The sequence below is a fragment of the Salvelinus alpinus genome, chromosome 14, assembly GCF_045679555.1.
Source record: "Salvelinus alpinus chromosome 14, SLU_Salpinus.1, whole genome shotgun sequence".
Lineage (NCBI taxonomy): Eukaryota > Metazoa > Chordata > Actinopteri > Salmoniformes > Salmonidae > Salvelinus > Salvelinus alpinus.
Window position 1 is genome coordinate 6,146,275 of NC_092099.1, and position 23,231 is coordinate 6,169,505.

The 23,231-nt window shown below is 40.7% G+C and overlaps 1 protein-coding gene across 2 annotated transcripts in view; it reads right to left on the reverse strand.

Moving 5' to 3' along the window:
• Positions 1 to 14,375, reverse strand: part of dachd (dachshund d) — a 314,871-nt gene extending 300,496 nt beyond the window's left edge. For both annotated transcript variants that reach the window (XM_071341973.1, XM_071341972.1), the window contains exon 1: positions 13,544 to 14,375. In XM_071341973.1, coding sequence (XP_071198074.1) covers positions 13,544 to 14,088 — 545 coding nt within the window. In that variant the 5' untranslated portion in view covers positions 14,089 to 14,375. The remainder of the gene's footprint in view (positions 1 to 13,543) is intronic.
• Between the last annotated feature and the right edge of the window lie 8,856 nt (positions 14,376 to 23,231).

Here is a 23,231-nt window from a genome sequence, read left to right on the forward strand (position 1 = left end):
CACTTTTTAAGCATTCCAGCCTTGTCATTTTCAATGTTCTGCTCTTTGGACATGCTTTTATTCAGATTCCACTACATCTATTCCTCATATCAATCCTAATTAGACAATCTGGGCCCGCGAAGGATGGGTGTGCGCTTATTTGCATAAATTAATCCTAAATACTCAGTGATACATATATCCAAATGCATTTGTACAATTATCTTTACATCCTTAGGGCAAAGTATTAATATGATTAGGCAATAAATATTTTTTTTAAAAGGGAGGAAATAGGAGAAAAGCAGCAAGTGCACAATCTTTTTAAACTCTTCAGCTTTGGGCTATATGAAAAATTAATTAATTTTGCAGGAAAATCAATTTCTCTACGTGACCATATTAGACAGAGCCTAGGCTAGGGCCCCGGCATTCATTCTCCAATCTGGAAATCTCATCTGCTCTCCTCTAACTTCTGTCACTAGCATTTAGCATCCTGGAACAAGCACCAGTGACTTCTACCATGGCTCTTTAAATGTACCAGTAATGTGATGAGTATGTTGCCTAAAGAGAGGCAGAGAGTACTGAGCTGAGCAGAGCTCGGGGGGGGAAAAAAAGAGATAGTCAGTCTCAGCTGTGGATCAGAGAGTGAAATATCACATGACGAAACTAGTTCAATCCAGTTTGATAATTCAATTCGATGGATGGGTTTAATAAAAACAGTTCCTGGTGTCTAAATATCTTTCGAGTGATTTCAACTTAAAAAGAGAAAAGTTGCATTCCTTCAATGTATTCACAAATTCAGAATGGAAAATCATGATATTAAAACAGGTATAGATGCATCAATTTTTAGCAGTACTTAGTAATTTTGTAAAAGGATCTGGCATCCTGGACACAACGGTAATTGTGCTACTAACTAAAGCCCATCCATCCAGTGAAAGCATGCAAATAGACTAAGCGCCTGGACAGCTTCTGCATCCAACAGGCAAATAAACAATGCAAGCCACTTCACCATGCATATAAGCATAAATCCAGCAATGATATTAGCCAAATATCAAACAAAGCCTTCCTTTTGAAAAGATAACATGTACAACTTGGATAAATGTTCACATATGAATTTGTATTTTTAAAAGGCCCAGTGACTTTCCTGTGTTTTATATACACACTCACTGGACAACTTATCAGGTACACCAACTCGTTGACAAAAATGGTGACAGTGAGTCACGTAGCCATGGCTGGCCAAATAAAGCAAGCAGATAGGCATCGAGGCATTCAGTTACTGTTTGACTGAACGTTAGAATGGGCAAAACGAGTGACCATCGCAGAACGCACAACTCGTCGGTCCTTGTCAAGGATAAGCTATTGCAGCAGACGACCGTACCGGGTTTCACTCCTATCAGCTAAAAACATGAAGAAGCGGCTCCAGTGGACACGCAATCACCAACACTGGACAATTGAGGAGTGGAAAAACATTGCCTAGTCCAACAAATCCCAGATCCTGTTGCATCATTCTGATGAATGAGTCATGATTTGGCGTAAGCAGCACGAGTCCACGGCCCCATTATGCCTGGTGTCAACAGTACAGGCTTGTGGCAGTGATGTAATGTAATAGTGTGGGGAATGTTTTCCTGGCACGTCTTAGGTCCCTTGATACCAGTTGAGCAACGTTTCCATGCCCTGAAGAATTCAGGCTGTTCTGGAGGCAAAGCGGGGTCCGACCCAGTATTAGATGGGTTTACCTAATAAACTGGCCACTGAGTGTACAGTTGAAGTTGGAAGTTTACATACACTTAGGTTGGAGTCATTAAAACTCGTTTTTTAACCACTCCACAAATTTCTTGTTAACAAACTATAGTTTTGGCAAGTCGGTTAGGACATCTACTTTGTGCATGACACAAGTCATTTTTCCAACAATTGTTTACAGACAGATTATTTAACTTATAATTCACGGTATCACAATTCCAGTGGGTCAGAAGTTTAGATACACTAAGTTGACTGTGCCTTTAAACAGCTTGGAAAATCCCAGAAAATTATGCCATGGCTTTAGAAGCTTCTGATAGGCGAATTGACATAATTTGAGTCAATTTGAGTCAATTGGAGCTGTACCTGTGGATGTATTTCAAGGCCTACCTTCAAACTCAGTGCATCTTTGCTTGACATCATGGGAAAATCAAAAGAAATCAGACAAGCCCTCAGAAATAAAATTGTAGACCTCTACAAGCAATTTCCAAATGCCTGAAGGTACCACATTCATCTGTACAAACAATAATACGCAAGTATAAACACCATGGGACCACGCAGCCATCATACCGCTCAGGAAGGAGACGCATTCTGTCTCCTAGAGATGAACGTACTTTGGTGCGAAAAGTGCAAATCAATCCCAGAACATCAAAGGACCTTGTGAAGATGCTGGAGGAAACGGTTACAAAATGATCTACATCCACAGTAAAACGAGACCTATATCGACATAACCTGAAATGCCGCTCAGCAAGGAAGAAGCAACTGCTCCAAAACCGCCATAAAAAAGCCAGACTACGGTTTGCAACTGCACATGGGGACAAAGATCGTACTTTTTGGAGAAATGTCCTCTAGTCTGATGAAAAAAAATAGAACTGTTTGGCCATAATGACCATCGTTATATTTGGAGGAAAAAGGGAGAGGCTTGCAAGCCGAAGAACACCATCCCAACCTGGAAGAACACCATCCCACCGTGAAGCATGGGGGTGGCAGCATCATGTTGTGGGGGTGCTTTGCTGCAGGAGGGACTAGTGCACTTCACAAAATATATGGCATCATGAGGAGGAAAATGATGTGGATATATTGAAGCAACATCTCAAGACATCAGTAAGGAAGTTAAAGCTTGGTCGCAAATGGGTCTTCCAAATGGACAATGACCCCAAGCATACTTCCAAAGTTGTGGCAAAATGGCTTAAGGACAACAAAGTCAAGGTATTGGAGTGGCCATCACAAAGCCCTGACCTCAATCCCATAGACATTTGTGGGCAGAACTGAAAAAGCACTAGGCTACCCGAAATGTTTGACCCAAGTTAAACAATTTAAAGGCAATGCTACCAAATACTAATTGAGTGTATGTAAGCTTCTGACCCACTGGGAATGTGATGAAAGAAATAAAGGCTGAATAAATCATTCTACTATTATTCGGACATTTCACATTCTTAAAATAAAGTGGTGATCCTAACTGACCTAAGACCGGGAATTTTAACTAGGATTAAATGTCAGGAAATGTGAAAAACTGAGTTTAAATGTATTTGACTAAGGTGTATGTAAACTTCCGACCTCAACTGTATATTTCCACACTATGCAGTTGGAATAATACTATAAAATTGTGAAAATGCCCATTTAGTGTAAGAGCTGTTTGAAAGGACCACCTGAAGTTTCAGCCTGTTTTGGTGGAATGGACTTTTGGCCTGCCATGTGACATCACCAGGTGGTAAATTAGTTAATAGACCAACAGAGTTCAAAACCTCTCTGCCAGCTAGTTTTCCATTTTCCCCTCCCCACTCAGACCACTCCTAGCAAAATTGTTGCTTGAGAAATTGCTCTTGCTAAGAAGCAATTTTTGTTTATTTTTGACCATTATAATTGAAAACAATCACATTAAGGTACTTAATTAATAAGGCAGAAAATACACAGTGCGAGAGTGGAATTTCAATTGTGTTTTTAACAAACCTTTAAACCTCTCTCTCTCATCAGGCATCTGTCACTCTGCTGTTTTGTAAGTTATTATCGCCTCGGCTCCCTGTTGGATGTGGTTGCCGGGTGACGGGTATCTTAGCACCCACTCAGACTGGGGAGTGATTTGAATCGCATCCAGAAATCTCCCCTGAGTACCTGTAAACACACCCGTGCCTTGTCGAAAACAAATATATTAGAAGAGAGAGCTCAGTCAAGAGAGAAAAAGGAGAGAGAGGGTAGACAAGCTGGTACCCTTAATACCAGGCTCACACTGAGCACTAACCAAAACAATTACGGTCATTTGCAAATATGTTTGTTTAGGCGTAAACACCCCAAAATAAGACAGAGAGATGTCTGTTTATCCCATCAATAAAACTGTAACATATCATTGAACCTTAAGAGAGGGATGACGTCTGTTAATCACATCAATGCCACTACCACATCACTGAACCTAAACCTCACCACACCATTTATCTAACATCTCAGACTTAAAAGAAGAGGAAAAATTGGACTTTAAAAGGGAAGGGGAAAATGTATTTAAAAATGGTGTGTAAGTGAAAAGCAAGTCCCATTCCCAACGGTGGACCAAAGCGTCATCTGGAGTGTTAGTGTGTCTAACCTTCAGGGGTAGACAATGATTGTCAATTAACCGCTGCATTTCTGCCCCGCCACCGGATAGCCTGCCTCTAACCGAACCATCTAATGAGAGAGCTGTGATAGCTGTGATAGGCAGTGTGCCAAATCCCCTGTGTTATAATAACCTTTTCCCAGAGTTCAAGTGTCACAGTCGGTACTGAAAAGCCCTCTCTGTTCCCCCAAGGGTGGACGCAAAAAAGAAAACAAGTCGCTGAAGTATGATGGGGCTTCTTCTCGTGGGCCTGGTGTCATAATAATGTACAGTACGGGGAAAGGGATATTAGCTGACCTAGGATCTGTGTCTGTGTGAAGGATTAGGAGTGGTATTGTTAGATGGGGGTGAGATAAGGGATATTACTACTGACCTAGGATCTGTGTCTGTGTTTTATTTATTTTTTATTTCACCTTTATTTTGACAGGGAGTCAATGCTGACACCAAGGTCTCTTTTCCAGATGAGCCCTGCATAGCACCACAATATACATCAAAATACAATAAACACATTAAACTACACATCAAATCAAATTTTATTGGTCACATACACGTGTTCAGCAGATATTATTGTAGGTGTAGCGAAATGCTTGTGTCTCTAGCTCCAACAGTGCAGAAATATCTAACACGTAATATCTAACAATTTCACAATACACACAAATCTAAGTAAAGGAATGGAATTAAAAATATATAAATATATGGACGAGCAATGTCAGAGGCACAGATACAGTAGAATAGAATATAGTATATACATTGGGATGAGTAATGCAAAACATATAAACATTATTAAAGTGACTAGTGATCCATTATTAAAGTGGCCAGTGATTTCAAGTCTATGTATGTAGGGCAGCAGCCTCTAATGTGCTAGTGGTGGCTATTAAACAGTCTGATGGCCTTGAGATAGAAGCTGTTTTTCAGCCTCTCGGTCCCAGCTTTGATGAACCTGTACTGCCCTCGCCTTCTGGATGATAGCGGGGTGAACAAGCAGTGGCTCAGGTGGTTGTTGTCCTTGATAATCTTTTTGGCCTTCCTGTGACATCGGGGCCTGTAGGTGTCCTGGAGGGCAGGTAGTTTGCCCCCGATGATGCGTAGAGGCAGACCGCACGACCTTCTGGAGAGCCCTGCGTTTGAGGGCGGTGTAGTTGCCGTACCAGGCGGTGATAGAGCCCGACAGGATGCTCTCAATTGTGCATCTGTAGAAGTGTGTGAGGGTTTTTGGTGCCAAGCCAAATTTCTTCAGCCTCCTGAGGTTGAAGAGGCACTGTTGGGTGGACCATTTCAGTTTGTCAGTGATGTGTATGCTATCCACCTTCTCTGTCCAGTCGATGTGGATAGGGGGTGCTCCCTCTGCTGTTTTCTGAAGTCCACGATCAGCTCCTTTGTTTTGTTGACGTTGAGTGAGAGGTTATGTTCCTGGCATCACACTCCCAGGGCCCTCACCTCCTCCCTGTAGGCTGTCTGTTGGTAATCAAGCCGACTACTGTTGTGTCGTCTGCAAATTTGATGACTGAGTTGGAGGCGTGTGTGGCCACGCAGTCATGGGTGAACAGGGCGTACAGGAGGGGGCTGAGCACGCACCCTTGTATTGAGGATCAGCGAAGTGGAGGTATTGTTTCCTACCTTCACCAGCTGGGGGCGTCCCGTCAGAAATTCCAGGACCAAGTTGCACAGGGCGGGGTTCAGACCCAGGGCCTCGAGCTTAATGATGAGCGGATTCATATACAAGTTGTTATACACAACAATACACAAAAAGCTCAGCACAATCATAAAACACAGACACATTCTTCAGTAAAAAGGTCCCCTAACAACTGTCTGAAATGCCTGAGATCAACCAATTCCTCTAATTTTAAAGTGTATTGTAGATCATTCCACACGCAAGGCACAAGGAAACCAAAGGAGTCTCCAGAGTTAACCAATAACTTTCCTTTTAAATCTTAACAGTGATGTTAGGTAAGTAGGAAGTTTGTGGAGCAGGGCTTTGTAAACAAAAAGAGCATAATGATGTGATCTATGTGACTTCAAAGAGGTTCAGCCAACCTTTGAGTAAAGACTGAGTAATAAAACTGTCTCCTGTGATAAAACAAAGGGCGCTATGAAAAACTGTCTCCTGTGATAAAACAAAGGGCGCTATGAAAAACTGTCTGCTGTGATAAAACAAAGGGCGCTATGAAAAACTGTCTCCTGTGATAAAACAAAGGGTGCTATGAAAAACTGTCTCCTGTGATAAAACAAAGGGTGCTATGAAAAACTGTCTCCTGTGATAAAACAAAGGGTGCTATGAAAAACTGTCTCCTGTGATAAAACAAAGGGTGCTATGAAAAACTGTCTCCTGTGATAAAACAAAGGGTGCTATGAAAAACTGTCTCCTGTGATAAAACAAAGGGTGCTATGAAAAACTGTCTCCTGTGATAAAACAAAGGGTGCTATGAAAAACTGTCTCCTGTGATAAAACAAAGGGCGCTATGAAAAACTGTCTCCTGTGATAAAACAAAGGGCGCTATGAAAAACTGTCTCCTGTGATAAAACAAAGGGCGCTATGAAAAACTGTCTCCTGTGATAAAACAAAGGGCGCTATGAAAAACTGTCTCCTGTGATAAAACAAAGGGCGCTATGAAAAACTGTCTCCTGTGATAAAACAAAGGGCGCTATGAAAAACTGTCTCCTGTGATAAAACAAAGGGCGCTATGAAAAACTGTCTGCTGTGATAAAACAAAGGGCGCTATGAAAAACTGTCTCCTGTGATAAAACAAAGGGCGCTATGAAAAACTGTCTCCTGTGATAAAACAAAGGGCGCTATGAAAAACTGTCTCCTGTGATAAAACAAAGGGCGCTATGAAAAACTGTCTCCTGTGATAAAACAAAGGGCGCTATGAAAAACTGTCTGCTGTGATAAAACAAAGGGCGCTATGAAAAACTGTCTGCTGTGATAAAACAAAGGGCGCTATGAAAAACTGTCTGCTGTGATAAAACAAAGGGCGCTATGAAAAACTGTCTCCTGTGATAAAACAAAGGGCGCTATGAAAAACTGTCTCCTGTGATAAAACAAAGGGCGCTATGAAAAACTGTCTCCTGTGATAAAACAAAGGGCGCTATGAAAAACTGTCTGCTGTGATAAAACAAAGGGCGCTATGAAAAACTGTCTCCTGTGATAAAACAAAGGGCGCTATGAAAAACTGTCTGCTGTGATAAAACAAAGGGCGCTATGAAAAACTGTCTGCTGTGATAAAACAAAGGGCGCTATGAAAAACTGTCTGCTGTGATAAAACAAAGGGTGCTATGAAAAACACCATCCAGGGGTTTAAGAGTAGAGGCAGATGCACTTTGATAAATAGTATCACCATAATCAACAACAGGTATGTTGACTGCACAATCTGCTTACTGCTGACTAGAAAGAGACAAGATCTGTTTCTTTCAAATAAAGCCCAATTAAATCTTTCTTAACAATAAATCATTGTCAATCCAAATACCAAAATAATGCAGGGTCTCGTTCAATTATAGGAACCATCCAATGAGTGAAGATGTAATCCATCTGTAACAATCTTACGAGAACTTGAAAACAACATGTATTTAGTTTTGCCTGTATTAAGTACGAGTTTTAAATCAGTAAGGGCTTCCTGTACAGCTACAAAATCGGACTGTAGACTTGTCGCAGCCAGGTCAGCAGTCAGGGCAATTGCGTACATAATAGTATCATCCACATATAAATTAAATGTATGTGTGAAAGGGAAGGAGTGGTAATCTGGGGTGACAATATGGACATTATAACTGACCTAGAGTCTGTGTATGTGTGAAAGGGAAGGAGTGGTAATCTGGGGTGACAATAGGGACATTATAACTGACCTAGAGTCTGTGTATGTGTGAAGGAGCAGGGGTGACAGTAGGGATGTATCATTACTGACCCAGGAACTGTGAAAGAGAAGGGGGAGAGACCCAAGATGTGTCTGCAACCCAGATAATCTGCTGAGATTGTCCCTTGAAAGTGCATGAAGCAGCAGGGGATAATAAATCATTGCACTCTGAACACAGAAATAAATACATCTACAGTAGCCTATGCAGCTCGTCTAGACGTTGACATTGGGGACGAGAAGCATCAGACCTATAGGATATCACAAAGTGATGCAAGTAAGCACACCAATAATCTATCAACTGCTGAGTAATTACCCTATTACCTACTTAAATTAATACAAATCTGAAGTAGACACCAAGTAATAAGTGACCTGTCAAAAAAAGTGCCACCAACAAAACCAGTGTATAGTGAAAGCTTCAAACCGAGTTACACACCCAATACATATTCTAACATATTCAAAATGTTGAAATCTAAAGTGAGCATAATACAAATAGTTGCAACATTTCCACCCAATGCCTGGCCTGGTCTTGTAACAAAGCATGGGCCTAGCAGTGACACCGTGTCGCTATTCACACAGTGGCTGAAATGAGATTGGCTGTTGTTTTAACACAATAGGCCCAGGAAAGGGAAAAATAGCCATGTGAAATAGTAAGACCTATTGTACAGGAGTATTATGCGCTCCATTGTCAACAAAAACCGCCACTGTATAAAAGAGTAGAACATCATTGTGAAAAAGAACTATGTCAGGCAACAGCACTAGTGTCGAGTAAATTGTATCATTGTCCTACACGGGCTACTTTTTTTGTTCACTAAATAAAAAGCCCACAAATCACCCAGCGTATGTGGGAGATATTATTTTCACTTTTCAGCATGGATTACCAAGCGGTCACGCAGGGCACGTGCCCCGGGGCCACCAGATAGCATATGATAGGAAAATGTGTAGAATTGAAGGAATTTAGCTTTAAACTGCAACATTTTCTCTTTAGCCTGAAGAATAGCATTATAAAATTGAAAATGTTTCTCTCTGCACCATGGCAAAATGTGTTGAAATGCAGTAAGTTCGCTGATTTACAATGCGGTAGTCAGGCCCTGATTGCTCTGAATTACAACTTCCCTGACTGAGCTCCAAACAGAAATAGATCAACCAAGTACTGTAAATACAAGCTACTCTTCCTCTCAAGAAGTTGAACACCTGACTACATCCAGTGTTTCAAAACCATGACGATTATGATGATGGTGTGTGTGTATTCTTATGTCTGTCCATGTGTGTATCCCCATCTGTATGCGTGCACGTCTGTATGTGTGTGTGTGTGTGTCTCTCCTCTGTGTGGAGCGGAAGAAAGAACCTGGCTGCTTTCCGAGACAATTACAGTGCTCTCTGTGTGCCCATAATAGCCCGCCACTTTAGCGTCATTAAAGTGACGCGAAGCTCTGCATTATCCTTTAACCCCCCCGGGTACCCTGGATTCCCCTGGCCATCCCTCTGTTCCCTACCTCGCCGCTCACAACCCGGGGAGTTCAACCCACACACTCCGTCACCTGGAGAATACAGGGCAAAGAGGTGGAACACTCATTGGGAAGAGGAACTACAGTGGTCTAGAACTGCTCTAGAACTTGCTTTCTCAACGGGAGATCGTGGGGGAGAGGTGGTGTAAATGCTGCATGGGGAGAGAGGGTAAAAGTGAATTGTATGGACGCAGTGTGCGAATGAGAATAGGGTAATAGAGGTAGGATAATTGTGTGCTACTAAAAATAGGGTCACGGTCAGACGTAGTGATCAAATGTTGAAATGCAGTAGTTTATGAATCCATAGGTATCAACGTGTATGCATGCACAGCATATCTGAATAGCTAATTGAAAAGAGTCTCAAAACACTGATGAAAGCTAATAATGTAATTGTATAAAAGCCATGCGTTTTCCATCCAAATAAATAACTAAGGAAACAGGGGCCCATACATATGGTCAAATGTCACAAAATGTCATGTCTGCCTATTCTGCTTTGTATGCATTGCAAACATCGCTGTGTCTTCCTCAAAATTCATTGTGGGCTCATTCATATGTACTTAGAAAAAATAAATAAAATGTCAGTACATTCATTTCAGTATATTGATTTAACAGCAGCAGAAAAACAAAAAATTGTTTTACTATACTGCAAATAGCTGAATATGTGTATTCAGACATTTTAACCCACCCATAAATTCCAATTTGTTTGTGACAATAAATGTGTGTGTGTGTGTGTCTTACAGCAAAATGTAATAAAACAATTAACTTACACAATCAACATCATCCTCAAATTCACCAGTAACATTGTGACTAACGATGTGCACAGATTCTCTTGTTTTTACCTAACAGACTATTATAACCCCACTAAAAGATCGATCTCCGCTCATGTTATACTTGCCATCATATTTGCATTTCCGCCTCATTTTGCGATGGGAGATCCATATCAAATCAATCATAATGACAGATTAAATGGCATATTTGACCAGACTCAACCCATCCTATCAGATTGAGCAATACATCACAGCATATGAGAAACAGGACACTAGAAATGTATTTGAATCAAATATTGATCTGCACCTACATTTCTCACCTATAAAATTATCCTACATATTAGCAAGGCTGGGATAAAATCCCAAGTGTATTTTGTAATGAGAGATAATGTGTTGAGTAATAAATGGATAAATTACTGGCCTTTGAAATAAAAATGTTGGGTGGAACTAGTTTGGAGACATTAGGCCTATTACTAATTACAAACATTCCATCAGGTGTGTTTATGTGAAGCTGGTATTTAAATGTATCATTTGTCATATATTTCAGATATCTAAGTAATATCTATATATATATATATGTCACATTATATATTTCAAATCAATAAATAAACATAATATATCTACCAACAATGACAGTAGAAGGTTGGATCAGGTGTAATTTGAATTAGGGACAAAAAAACAACTGCCTTCCCTATGAAAAGTATTTATCTATCTAAAGACAAACAGTACTGTATATTAAGCAATTTGAATCAAATTATTTAAATTCACTATGGTTTCATGTTTTAAGATCTTGTTTAATTAATTTATAGTTCAAATAATTGAAATTACTGCCCCTATGGCTAGGACAGCGGATTTAGGATAACCTACTTTTATTTCAATGTCATTTAAAAATAAAGTAGAGTTAATAGTGAGCTTAATTTAGAGTGGAAATGCGGTTGGGCCCGCACACACAGTGGATGAGAGCTTTCCCTTCAGGCAATGGTTTTCAACTTGCTGTGCGTTTTGAGCACTTGAATTTCAGGCTGTGAAATTCCTCACATAGCCTAATTTAGTGACATTTTCAACTGATTCACATGTGACTGTTGCGTTTTAACAGTAGTTTGGATTGAGCAAGTCACTGACACAACGTTTAGCAATAGGAATGAATGCAATTGCCATCAACCTGCCACAACTTTTTCGAGGGGTGCACCCTCAACATATCCATCCATGTTTTCCTGTTGAGCCTACTAAAAACTGCATAACAGCATAGGCCAGGGGTTCTTAAACTTTTTCAGCATGGGACCCAAATTAGAAATGTTGTGTTCTCCTGGGACCCAAACTTAAGAAAATATGCATTATCAGTATGCCTAAAACAAATGCAATACAGACAAAAACAAAATAACAATGAATTAAATATTCATATAAACATATATTCATGTTTATTTTCCCCCATTAAAAACACTCCTACATATCTGTCTAGGTTGGAACTGTTGCTGTTAAAATACAATAAATAATTTTAATTCTGAACTGGAATAAACAGATTGATCACATCACACAGATGTATAACAGAACACACACACAGGCTTTTTTGATCGTGCAACCCTAAGTAACAGTACAGACGAAAAATGATCTGGCCTACTGTACATCTTACTGTAGAAATTATTGTTAAAATAAAGTCTAGGTTGGAACTGTTGCTGTTAAAATACATATGTTTTATTCTGAACTGGAATAAACTGATTGGTCACATCACACAGATGTAGATCTGAAAACACACACAGTCCTAATGAGAGGTGTGTGACTGGTTGAAGTTTTCAACAAGCATGTCTATTCTGGGCTCTGCTTTAGACAGTGTAACACTGAGGTCAAGCTCAGCTTTGACACTGTTTCTGTACTTGTTTTAAGTATGTCAGAGTTGAGAGCCCTGACTTGCATAGGTATGTGGTGCCAAACTGGACCAGAACATCTACTGCTTTCTCAGTCAGGCAGGAGACTGCTTCCTGCTGTAGATGAGAAACCCTGAACTGTGTGAGTGTGTTTGCCTCAAAAAGCACCTTGCTTCAATCAATTTATTCCAGTTCAGAATCCAAATTATTACTTGTATTTTAACAGTTCCAACGTAGACTAGTTTTCCACAATAATTTCTACAGTAAGATGTACAGTAGGCCTGATCATTGTTCATCTGTACTGTTACTATGGGTTGCACTATCAGTAACTAGCTAGCTTGCGTTGGCTAATGTTAGCTATTAGCTGTGTAACGTTACAAGGCCTGGGGATTGTTTGAAAGAGAAACTCACATCGACTACTATGAGAGATAGTACTCCCTTATTTGTGCTTACCATCACCTGTTATAAAATGACAATGCCTTGCTAGTTGACTTACTTTTCCTGAAGCATTCTGCCATGTTCTGAAAGAACTCCCTGGGTTTACCATCATGCTGTGGATGTTTGGTCAGGACGTGTCGTTTTATTAAGTTGTTCGTTTTGAGAGATTCATTATTAAGCACTTCCCCGCACAAAACACATTGTGTGCGCTCCTCGTTATTTCTCAAAGTGTGTATGGAAGAGAGAGAAACTCGTTTCATGACAACTGAGCTCAGTCAGAACTTGTCCACTCGACGACAGCGGTGAGTGACAGCGAGTGGGAATGACAAGTCGGTAATTGACAGCGCATCATCTGCTGCTGAACGACAGCGCTGCGTCGTGTGTGTCGCGGAGTGATCTTCCAGAAACCCGCAGAAAAAAGATCCGGTGAACCGCGAAGCACATGGGCATCTCCCTCTCACACAGCTGCCAACCCGAGCGGAGACCGCTGATAAGCCGAGAGCGCAGAAACACTTGGCCAAATCAATTCCAGTGATTCATGAAAGAATTATACATTTACTCTGACACGTCGCGACTCACTATTAACAGGTCGGCCGTGACCCATACTTTAAGAAAGGCTGACATGGGCCTCTAGTCAGATTTGGCCCAATAGAGCATTAAAAATATGACCTAAAGTTGAGTCATTACAGCTAAATGACATGTCAAACATTGACTTCCACACAATGGAAAATGTCTCCCCCATCCTTGTTTACCGCTTTTCTACCTTGACGCGCTAAACTTCAACTAGCATAAATCATTTGATGACATTATCATCTCTCCTGTCTCCACTCACCTGGCATTGGTGCAGTCGTTGTACAGAGTCTCGAAGTCTTTTCTGGAAATGAGTTTGCAGCGGTTGACTCCTGGCTGGATGGCTCCGAGCCCTCGCAGAATGCGGACCTGCTCCACATTGCAGACCACCGGCGTGATCTCCAGTCTCTTCAGCTTGGTGTACACGGTGTGCAGTCCTCCGACCAGGTGCTTCAGAAACAGATCGAAAGCCTGGGGCAGGCAGATGAGTTCGCACCCGTCCACGGTGAAAGACGCCACCTTCGCTCCCCGCAACTCTACCATTTTACACTCGTTGTTCTGCGGGGTGTTCTCAACAGGCGACGGAGTCAAGTATACTGGCTTGCTGGGCAGAGCCCCGGTCGGGGTCAGGATGCCGGGGCTACTGGTGCCGAGGAGCTCCGAGCGGAACAGGTTCTGTCCGGAGGGGGCCATTGAGGGAGACGGGGGTGAAGTTGTCGACGGCGGGGAAGTGGTCGCTGAAGGAGTAGAGATCGAAGGCGGCTGGACCAGAGGGGTTGGCGGGATCAAAGCAGCCGGTACGGCCATGGTCACCTAGGGGAAGAAGAGTAAGTTCAAAGTATAAAACCCAGTCCTGCAGGAAAAAAAGTGCAGCTGTCGAGAATTTCCAAATGAAATAATCCACGGGAGTTTAGCTCCTCTGATGAGTTGGGGAGTAGAATGATATGCTGAAAAGACGTGGTGAATGAGGGTTTTGGCTGAGCACGGAGAGACAATGATCAAAGATAGGAGGAGGAATGACCGGAGGAGAATGAGCTGGAAAGTGCGGCTCCACTAGACCGCTAAGCTCTATGGATGAGTTGTTGTTGTCACAAGGTACAGAGAGGGAGGAGCTAGGGGACAGTGGAAACCTTTGAAGAACAGACAGACAACACTGGGCGCAAACTGGTCGAATCAACGTTGTTTCAACATAATTTGTCAACGTATTGTGACGTGGAGTGTACGTTACGTGGAAAATGCATTGGATTTGAAAAAAGTAATCAACACTGTTTTGAGGGTGAAATTTCAACCAAAGGATTACCTCTCAGGGGGCAGGTGCTCAAAATTATAAAAAGGGCACCCCCTTCCCCTCTTGAAAAAAACACTCTCGAAATTCATAGCATACCAAATGCCTCTAGCAACAAAAAAACACATTTTTTGTTGCATAGGCCAATTATTTCTGCAACAACACACTCATCATCACAAATTGTAAGTAAGCTAGTTACAGTGCCTCCTAAAGACATGATTGACATTGGGAAAAGAGGGGGGCTATCAGCTGATCATTGATGTTGGTGATTTATGTAAATCTGCTAGTTAGCTAGCTCAATTTCTTTTACTGATTTTGATTGAACTCTATCTTTTTGCCTCTGCTGCCTATATCAGCCAACCAGACCTAATATTGATGATGATGTAGGCTAAATCATGTGTTAATTAAATGTTATGCTGCTGTGGCATTACTGTTGATATTTAAACTAGGTAGCTAGCATGGCCATAACTACATATGAAGACACTGATGTCCGGACCTTGGTAATTTTTTCTAATTTTAAACTAAATAAATAACAAAAATATATATTTTGTACACAATAAAGAAAGTCAATTATGGGTCAATGTCTAAATATTGCTCCCAGCATTGCTCAATGCTCAGAATGCTTATTTTCTTGATCATCAGTGCTATCCGGGATCCTTGGGATGTCCCTACCCCAAACCCTAACCTTCACCATAACCCTTATCTAACCTTATCCTTTAGATTAACTACTTTAAATGTAAACTTAAATGGGATAGGGACGTCCCAAGGTTCCCAGATAGCACGGACCATTCTTGATCTGACGGAATTGCAAACACGTGGCATCCTGAACAGTAGTTTGTTCGCTACGTTTGCCTGCGTCCCCTGGATTTGCCTCATGGATTCGCTTGTTAGCAGCAATTTCACTATTCTTTCAAAAGACTAACTCCGCCCTCACGTGACACAGGTTGAGGGCCTGAGACGTGAAACGAACTACCCAAGCTCGCAAGTATGCAATAGAGACACTGCTTACAGTAACCCCGTTTCCATCCACAGTTTTTATGAGACGGCTATATCAGTTTTCTACAGACGGCTATATCGGTCCGCTAATACAGGATTAGACTCTTGGAAAAAAGGGTTACAAAAGGATTCTGCGGCTGTCCCCATAGGAGAACCCTTTTTGGTTCCATGTAGAACCCTCTTTCCACATGGAACCCAAACAGGTTCTACCAGGAACCAAAAGGGGTTCTTCAAAGGGTTCTCCTATGGGGACAGCCGAAGAATAGCAAGGATCTTATTCTGGTGACATGATTGATTGATGCTTGACTGCCATTTGACAACAAAAAATATTCTTGCTCTTATCCATCATGTGGCCTAGACTAGCCTACCTGCACTGTATCTGCAAGCTGTTGGCTAGAGGACACATGCCAAGACCAAATCAGGCACATTTGCTATTTAATCGGTAGAGTTGAAAATGCAATTGAACCTTAGATTTTTATTCGGTATATGATCGAAAAAGTAAATTTTGTGAGCGCTATGTCATCAATCACTGCTTTTGAAATGGAAACATCTAGGAGCAGCAACAGCTCAGTCGCGAAGTGGTAGGCCACACAAGCTCAAAGAATTGGACCGCCGAGTGCTGAAGTGGGTAGTGCGTAAAAACCCTCGGTTGCAACACTTACTACCAAGTTCCAAACTGCCCCTGGAAGCAACGTCAACACAATAACTGTTTGTTGGAAGCTTCATGAAATGGGTTTCCGTGTCCGAGCAGCCTGTGGAAGAACTTGACTGGCTTGCACAGACCCCTGACCTCAACCCCATTGAACACGAACTCCATACTAATGCCCATGATTGAGATGTTCGATGAGCAGTGGCCGTGTAGCGTAGTTGCTTATGACAGTCAGTCAGGTGACTAGCTGCCGGCAGAGACTTCTATTGCAGTAGTCGTTGAAGGGCTCTGGCTAGTATTACTTAGCCAGTTTGAAGGATGAATTAAGAAGATAATGTTAAATGGAGCCTACCTCATCAGCAGCAAAAAATACACTACTAAGTTCTCATAATAACGTTGCTTTACAGAGAGTAGGCTGCTGAGACAGACAATGATGTGGGGCTCAGTGGTGAGGCTGAGGCAGGCTGCAATGCATGCAGGAGGACGCAGAGGATACAGAGAGTGAGAGGAAGCAAGCACTGGTTCCCAAATTTGGGGTCGGGGCATCATGTGGGGTCCCCTGCGAAAATCTATGCTAATCTTATCAAACAAGTTAGGAACTTAAAGGAAATAAGATATGTTTTTCTATGAACATATCCACATGTCCTATCTTCCCTGTAGACCTAGTCCTACATTAAAATGCAATCAAAATTCAAACAATACTGTTCTAAAATTGTCATACGTTTTTGTCATTGCTGCTACGTGTCAATGAGAATCACCCTGGTTACAGCCCTGGTAGGTAGCTACACACTTGACCGGTGACCGCATCGCTCAAGCCATGCGTGTTTGGATACCAGCGTTAACCAATCTCCCTACAGGGCAGACTGGGAAAATCGCACAACCGGGCAAACAAAGGACGTGGTGGGTGGTGGAAAACTTGATGACAACTTGCGGGCAGTGGACAACAATTACAGAATATGTAGAAATACCCCCAAAATATTTGTGGAGGAATTATACCACCATCCAAAAAGGCACTTAGAGGCTGGAAGGGCAAAGGGCATGTGCTTTGCACAGGTAGAGCCCTATCTGTGCATGTGCCTGAGATTATGTCATCACGGTAGCCAACATAAAATATGTTGAATTTGTACCTTTAAATCAACGTCAGCACCTTCTATTTGAGAATTAAACTACAGCTACCCTTTGTTCTCCCATCCAAGGTTTAACCAAGCCCAGCCCTGCTGAGCTATGATAATTGTCACTGACTATTACCGATGTGACATCGTGAGAATGATTGTTGCGAAGAGCTCCACTTAAAAATGAAATAGAGTCACTGTTGTCATTCCAAAGGGTATGTTTAGCAGAGCAAATGAAATGTGACCTTACTTTATCAATCATCAATGATGCTATTTAGGACTACAGTGTCTTAAGAAATTATTCACGCTTGACTTTTTCCACATTTTGTTGTGTTACAGCCTTAATTTAAAATGGATTAAATTGAGATTTTGTGTCACTGACAAGTGACAATAAGTATTCAATCGCTTTGTTATAGCAAGCCTAAATCATTTTAGATGTAAAAATGTGCTTATTAACAAATCACATAAGTTGCATGGATTCATTCTGTGTTCAATGATAGTGGTTAGAGAATAATGAATAATGGGGAAGTATTGTACAATCCAGGTGTGACAGCTCTTAAAGACTCACAGCTGTAATCATTGCCAAAGGTGATTCTAACGTATATTGTCTCAAGGGGGTGTTGGATACTGATCTAATCAATATGTATTCATTTTTTATTTTTCATAAATACTTAATAAATGTTCAAATTTTTCTTCCTCTGACATTACAGAGTATTTTGTGTAGATCGTTTACCAAAAACGACATTTAATTCATTTTAAATTCAGGCTGTAACAACAAAATGTGGAAAAAGTCAAGAGGTGTGAATACTTTCTGAAGGCACTTGCAAAGTCATCAACAGGAAATGTTTGAATTCAACACAGAATTCAACTAAAAATAGACATATACAAAAGGCCTAGGGTTTCAAGTTCTGGTTGATTTCAAATGTAATGATATTTAGTGGTATTGAATTGTGTTTGGTTGTCAGCGCAATCAAATACTGTATCAAAATTTGAAGGAGATGTATCTTCTGCTTGGATAGTTCCATCTGTGCCACTGACTGAGTCTGGCTTTAATTCCAGTTTGTCTACAAATTAATACATAATATGTTGGATTCAGTTCTCCATCTCAACCAAAAATCAAAGTTAAAGAACAGGACTAATTAAAATACAATTTCATTTATAGTGCAGCGGTCTAAGGCACTGCATCTCAGTGCTAGAGGCGTCACTACAGACACCCTGGTTCAAATCCAAGCTGTATCACAACCGGCCGTGATTGGGTAACAATAGGGCGGCGCATAATTGGTCCAGCGTCGTCCGGGTTTGGCCGGTGTAGGCCGGCATTGTAAATAAGAATTTGTTCTTAACTTACTTGCCTAGTTAATAAAGGTTCAATTCGAAAATTTAAATTAAAAAAATTCTCCAACTTTGATTTTAACACATAACAAAATGAAGTCCGTAAAACATACCACCCTTTTTAGATTGGTTTATATTTGCAAACTGTTTAGTGCCATTATCTCAATTAAATTCTGCACCAGCTATCTAGATACACATAGGCCTAGGTACTCATTGAATATGAAGACGGTTGTCATAAGTGAGTACTCTGTGACAGGTGAAGTGTGAAATTGACTGATAAAATGGATTGCTTCCCATGCATTCACTTCCCTAAACTCAACACCTCTTAAAGAGGTGCTTCTGGAAGCTAGTAATGCATGCTGGGAACCAGGTGTCGCATAAGTGTAATGTGACGAATGGGATAACAGTTTAAAATAATAAAGAGTATTCATGCTCTGAAGAGCAGACACAAGTGTTATGATTAAATTGTTGTTTTTCTTACAGGGTTGTATGTGTTAAAGTCAGGCCAATGTGTGTCACACTTAACTGTAAGACGGAGATGGAGAGCAGAGCTGTACATTTAAAAGTTAGACAATATGTAATAACAAATCTCTAGTGTTAATGATTTACAAAAACTACATTTATTTATTATTAAATAATCAGGAGTTAACACTAGCTACACCAATTTTCTCCTTTTGTATGTTGGTATTCATATTTAGGTACAGCCAACTTGATTTCCAAGCCTTATATCATAACTTTAATAAAATAGCCAGGCAGCATATTGTCTAATGAATGTGTTCCACTGGGGCAACCAAAAACCATTAGCGTATTTGTATGTATTTTGATTTAATGACATTTTGTAACAATAATATCATAAGCAAACTGCACTGATACTCATGTATACATGCAATTCAAAATCATCATTGACTAACAAATTGCGATAACACATGAATAACTTTAATTCATGAGCCATTAATAGATCATTTATAGGACATGTGTAAATAGTTTATTAAACATACTCTGAATTAACACCAAGTGCATCCTTGTTGTGTGTCAGATCAGCGTTAAGCTGTGTGCCATTTACAAATTATCATTCAGAGAAAGAGGTGGCTTGTAGTGTAAAATCAATAGCTACTTAAAATTCAACGCCAGGCAATCCATTTGCCCTTTATGTTGCTAACCTTTCGCTTAAATATGCACCATATTAAGATTTCATTATATACAATGAATGTCACAACAGCTTGCCCACTATTTTTCATGTTTGCATGGGTTAACTGCAAATCATTGCGCTTGTAATATCTGAAAAATGACTCCCATTAGCGTTCTTGAAGAGGAGAAAAAATAGGGTGGAAAATATGAAATTAAATACATTTAAAACCTTTAAAAGCACCACAGGATGCTTGTAATTTTTTAAAATTCAAAAGCCCTTTAACACACTGGGTGGGCTTTTCCTTATAAATCTGACCCCAGTTATATATATATATATATACTGTATATATATACACTGCCCAAAAAAATTAAGGGAACACTTAAACAACACAATGTAACTCCAAGTCAATCACACTTCTGTGAAATCAAACTGTCCACTTAGGAAGCAACACTGATTGACAATAAATTTCACATGCTGTTGTGCAAATGGAATAGACAACAGGTGGAAATTATAGGCAATTAGCAAGACACCCCCAATAAAGGAGTGGTTCTGCAGGTGGTGACCACAGACCACTTCTCAGTTCCTATGCTTCCTGGCTGATGTTTTGGTCACTTTTGAATGCTGGCAGTGCTTTCACTCTAGTGGTAGCATGAGACGGAGTCTACAACCCACACAAGTGGCTCAGGTAGTGCAGCTCATCCAGGATGGCACAACAATGCGAGCTGTGGCAAGAAGGTTTGCTGTGTCTGTCAGCGTAGTGTCCAGAGCATGGAGGTGCTACCAGGAGACAGGCCAGTACATCAGGAGACGTGGAGGAGGCCGTAGGAGGGCAACAACCCAGCAGCAGGACCGCTACCTCCGCCTTTGTGCAAGGAGGAGCAGGAGGAGCACTGCCAGAGCCCTGCAAAATGACCTCCAGCAGGCCACAAATGTGCATGTGTCTGCTCAAACGGTCAGAAACAGACTCCATGAGGGTGGTATGAGGGCCCGACGTCCACAGGTGGGGGTTGTGCTTACAGCCCAACACCATGCAGGACGTTTGGCATTTGCCAGAGAACACCAAGATTGGCAAATTCGCCACTGGCGCCCTGTGCTCTTCACAGATGAAAGCAGGTTCACACTGAGCATATGTGACAGACGTGACAGAGTCTGGAGACGCCGTGGAGAACGTTCTGCTGCCTGCAACATCCTCCAGCATGACCGTTTGGCGGTGGGTCAGTCATGGTGTGGGGTGGCATTTCTTTGGGGGCCGCACAGCCCTCCATGTGCTCGCCAGAGGTAGCCTGACTGCCATTAGGTACCGGGATGAGATCCTCAGACCCCTTGTGAGACCATATGCTGGTGCGGTTGGCCCTGGGTTCCTCCTAATGCAAGACAATGCTAGACCTCATGTGGCTGGAATCTGTCAGCAGTTCCTGCAAGAGGAAGGCAGTGATGCTATGGACTGGCCCGCCCGTTCCCCAGACCTGAATCCAATTGAGCACATCTGGGACATCATGTCTCGCTCCATCCACCAACGCCACGTTGCACCACAGACTGTCCAGGAGTTGGCGGATGCTTTAGTCCAGGTCTGGGAGGAGATCCCTCAGGAGACCGCCACCTCATCAGGAGCATGCCCAGGCGTTGTAGGGAGGTCATACAGGCACGTGGAGGCCACACACACTACTGAGCCTCATTTTGACTTGTTTTAAGGACATTACATCAAAGTTGGATCAGCCTGTAGTGTATTTTTCCACTTTAATTTTGAGTGTGACTCCAAATCCAGACCTCCATGGGTTGATAAATTTGATTTCCATTGATAATTTTTGTGTGATTTTGTTGTCAGCACATTCAACTATGTAAAGAAAAAAGTATTTAATAAGAATATTTCATTCATTCAGATCTAGGATGTGTTATTTTAGTGTTCCCTTTATTTTTTTGAGCAGTGTATATATATATATATATATATTTAAACATGTATTGTGTGATACCTACTGTTATATATATATATAAACATGTAGTGTGTGATACCTACTGTTATATATATATATATAAACATGTGTTGTGTGATACCTACTGTTATATATATAAACATGTAGTGTGTGATACCTACTGTTATATATATATATATAAACATGTGTTGTGTGATACCTACTGTTATATATATAAACATGTATTGTGTGATACCTACTGTTATATATATATAAACATGTATTGTGTGATACCTACTGTTATATATATATATATATAAACATGTCTTGTGTGATACCTACTGTTATATTTATATATATGTATGTGTGATACCTACTGTTATATATATATATATATATATATATATATATATATATAAACAAACATGTATTGTGTGATACCTACTGTTACTCTCAATCCAATGCAGCTGTCCAGATGAAGTATGTACTGTGGTGTTAGTGTGTGTAGCTTCATCATACCTTACACGCCGCCACAATAGCTCACATGGACAACTTACCACTTGTAGAAAACATGGTTTCTCTGTATATTTTCTTCATGTCAAGCCTTGAAAAGTTGTACAGGATCTTGAAATGTATGAGTGCACATTGGCAGAAAAAACATCACATGTTTCTTTCTCCCTTATGTTGAACAACAACAATGAATTTCCTTCTTATGTATTATAAGTGCCAGTCGATCATGATTCTCTTTGGCAAGTAGTGTTTTGTGGGCTGAAAGAAGATGGAAACTGTTTTTGTCAGCATTAAATTACAGTAATTGATTGTGGAAAGCAAAATATTATGTCAATGTTGTCATTTCTCCCTACCACAACTAGCAGGTAGAAAATGATCAACTCTGACAACCGTCATGGTGTGTAGTTGGTTGCCAGTCTCCACATACTCTGTTGAGTTTCAACAAGTACATGAACGTCGACAAAATGAGAGTGTTGCTAACAAATGAGTACTGTCCAACTGTAATCACCCCAAAACTGATGTATGGCATGGCATCAGCCAAGTATTTAAATATGTATAGATATGAGACAAGACTTCTGCATGATCAATGACACTGTATATTGTTTGATGTAATAATTTATTCACCCCATAAAGCGTTGATAAAACAATGTTGAAAAGCAATTTAAATTAAATTAATTTAAATGTCAATTCTCATGGTTAGGATTTTTCTATAATTGGCTATTTAATTAAAACAATTTTCATAGTCAGTAATACAGCCAGCAACTTGTAGTGCGCTAACGTGTTTTAATTACATGGTATTAACATAATTGATATGCTTTAGAAAGCATGGTAAATAAGAAATAATTAGACCAATCATATATCATCCCTTTATGGACATTAAGTGTATCACAATATAATTGATGAAAAAAAAACGGGGAGATGAATAACTTTAATTGTGCCGAGTTGGTGTACGCAGCTCCGAACAAAGAATCATACTCACCATATATTATATTTCCACCGCAATTTATTATCGGCAACATCACTTAGC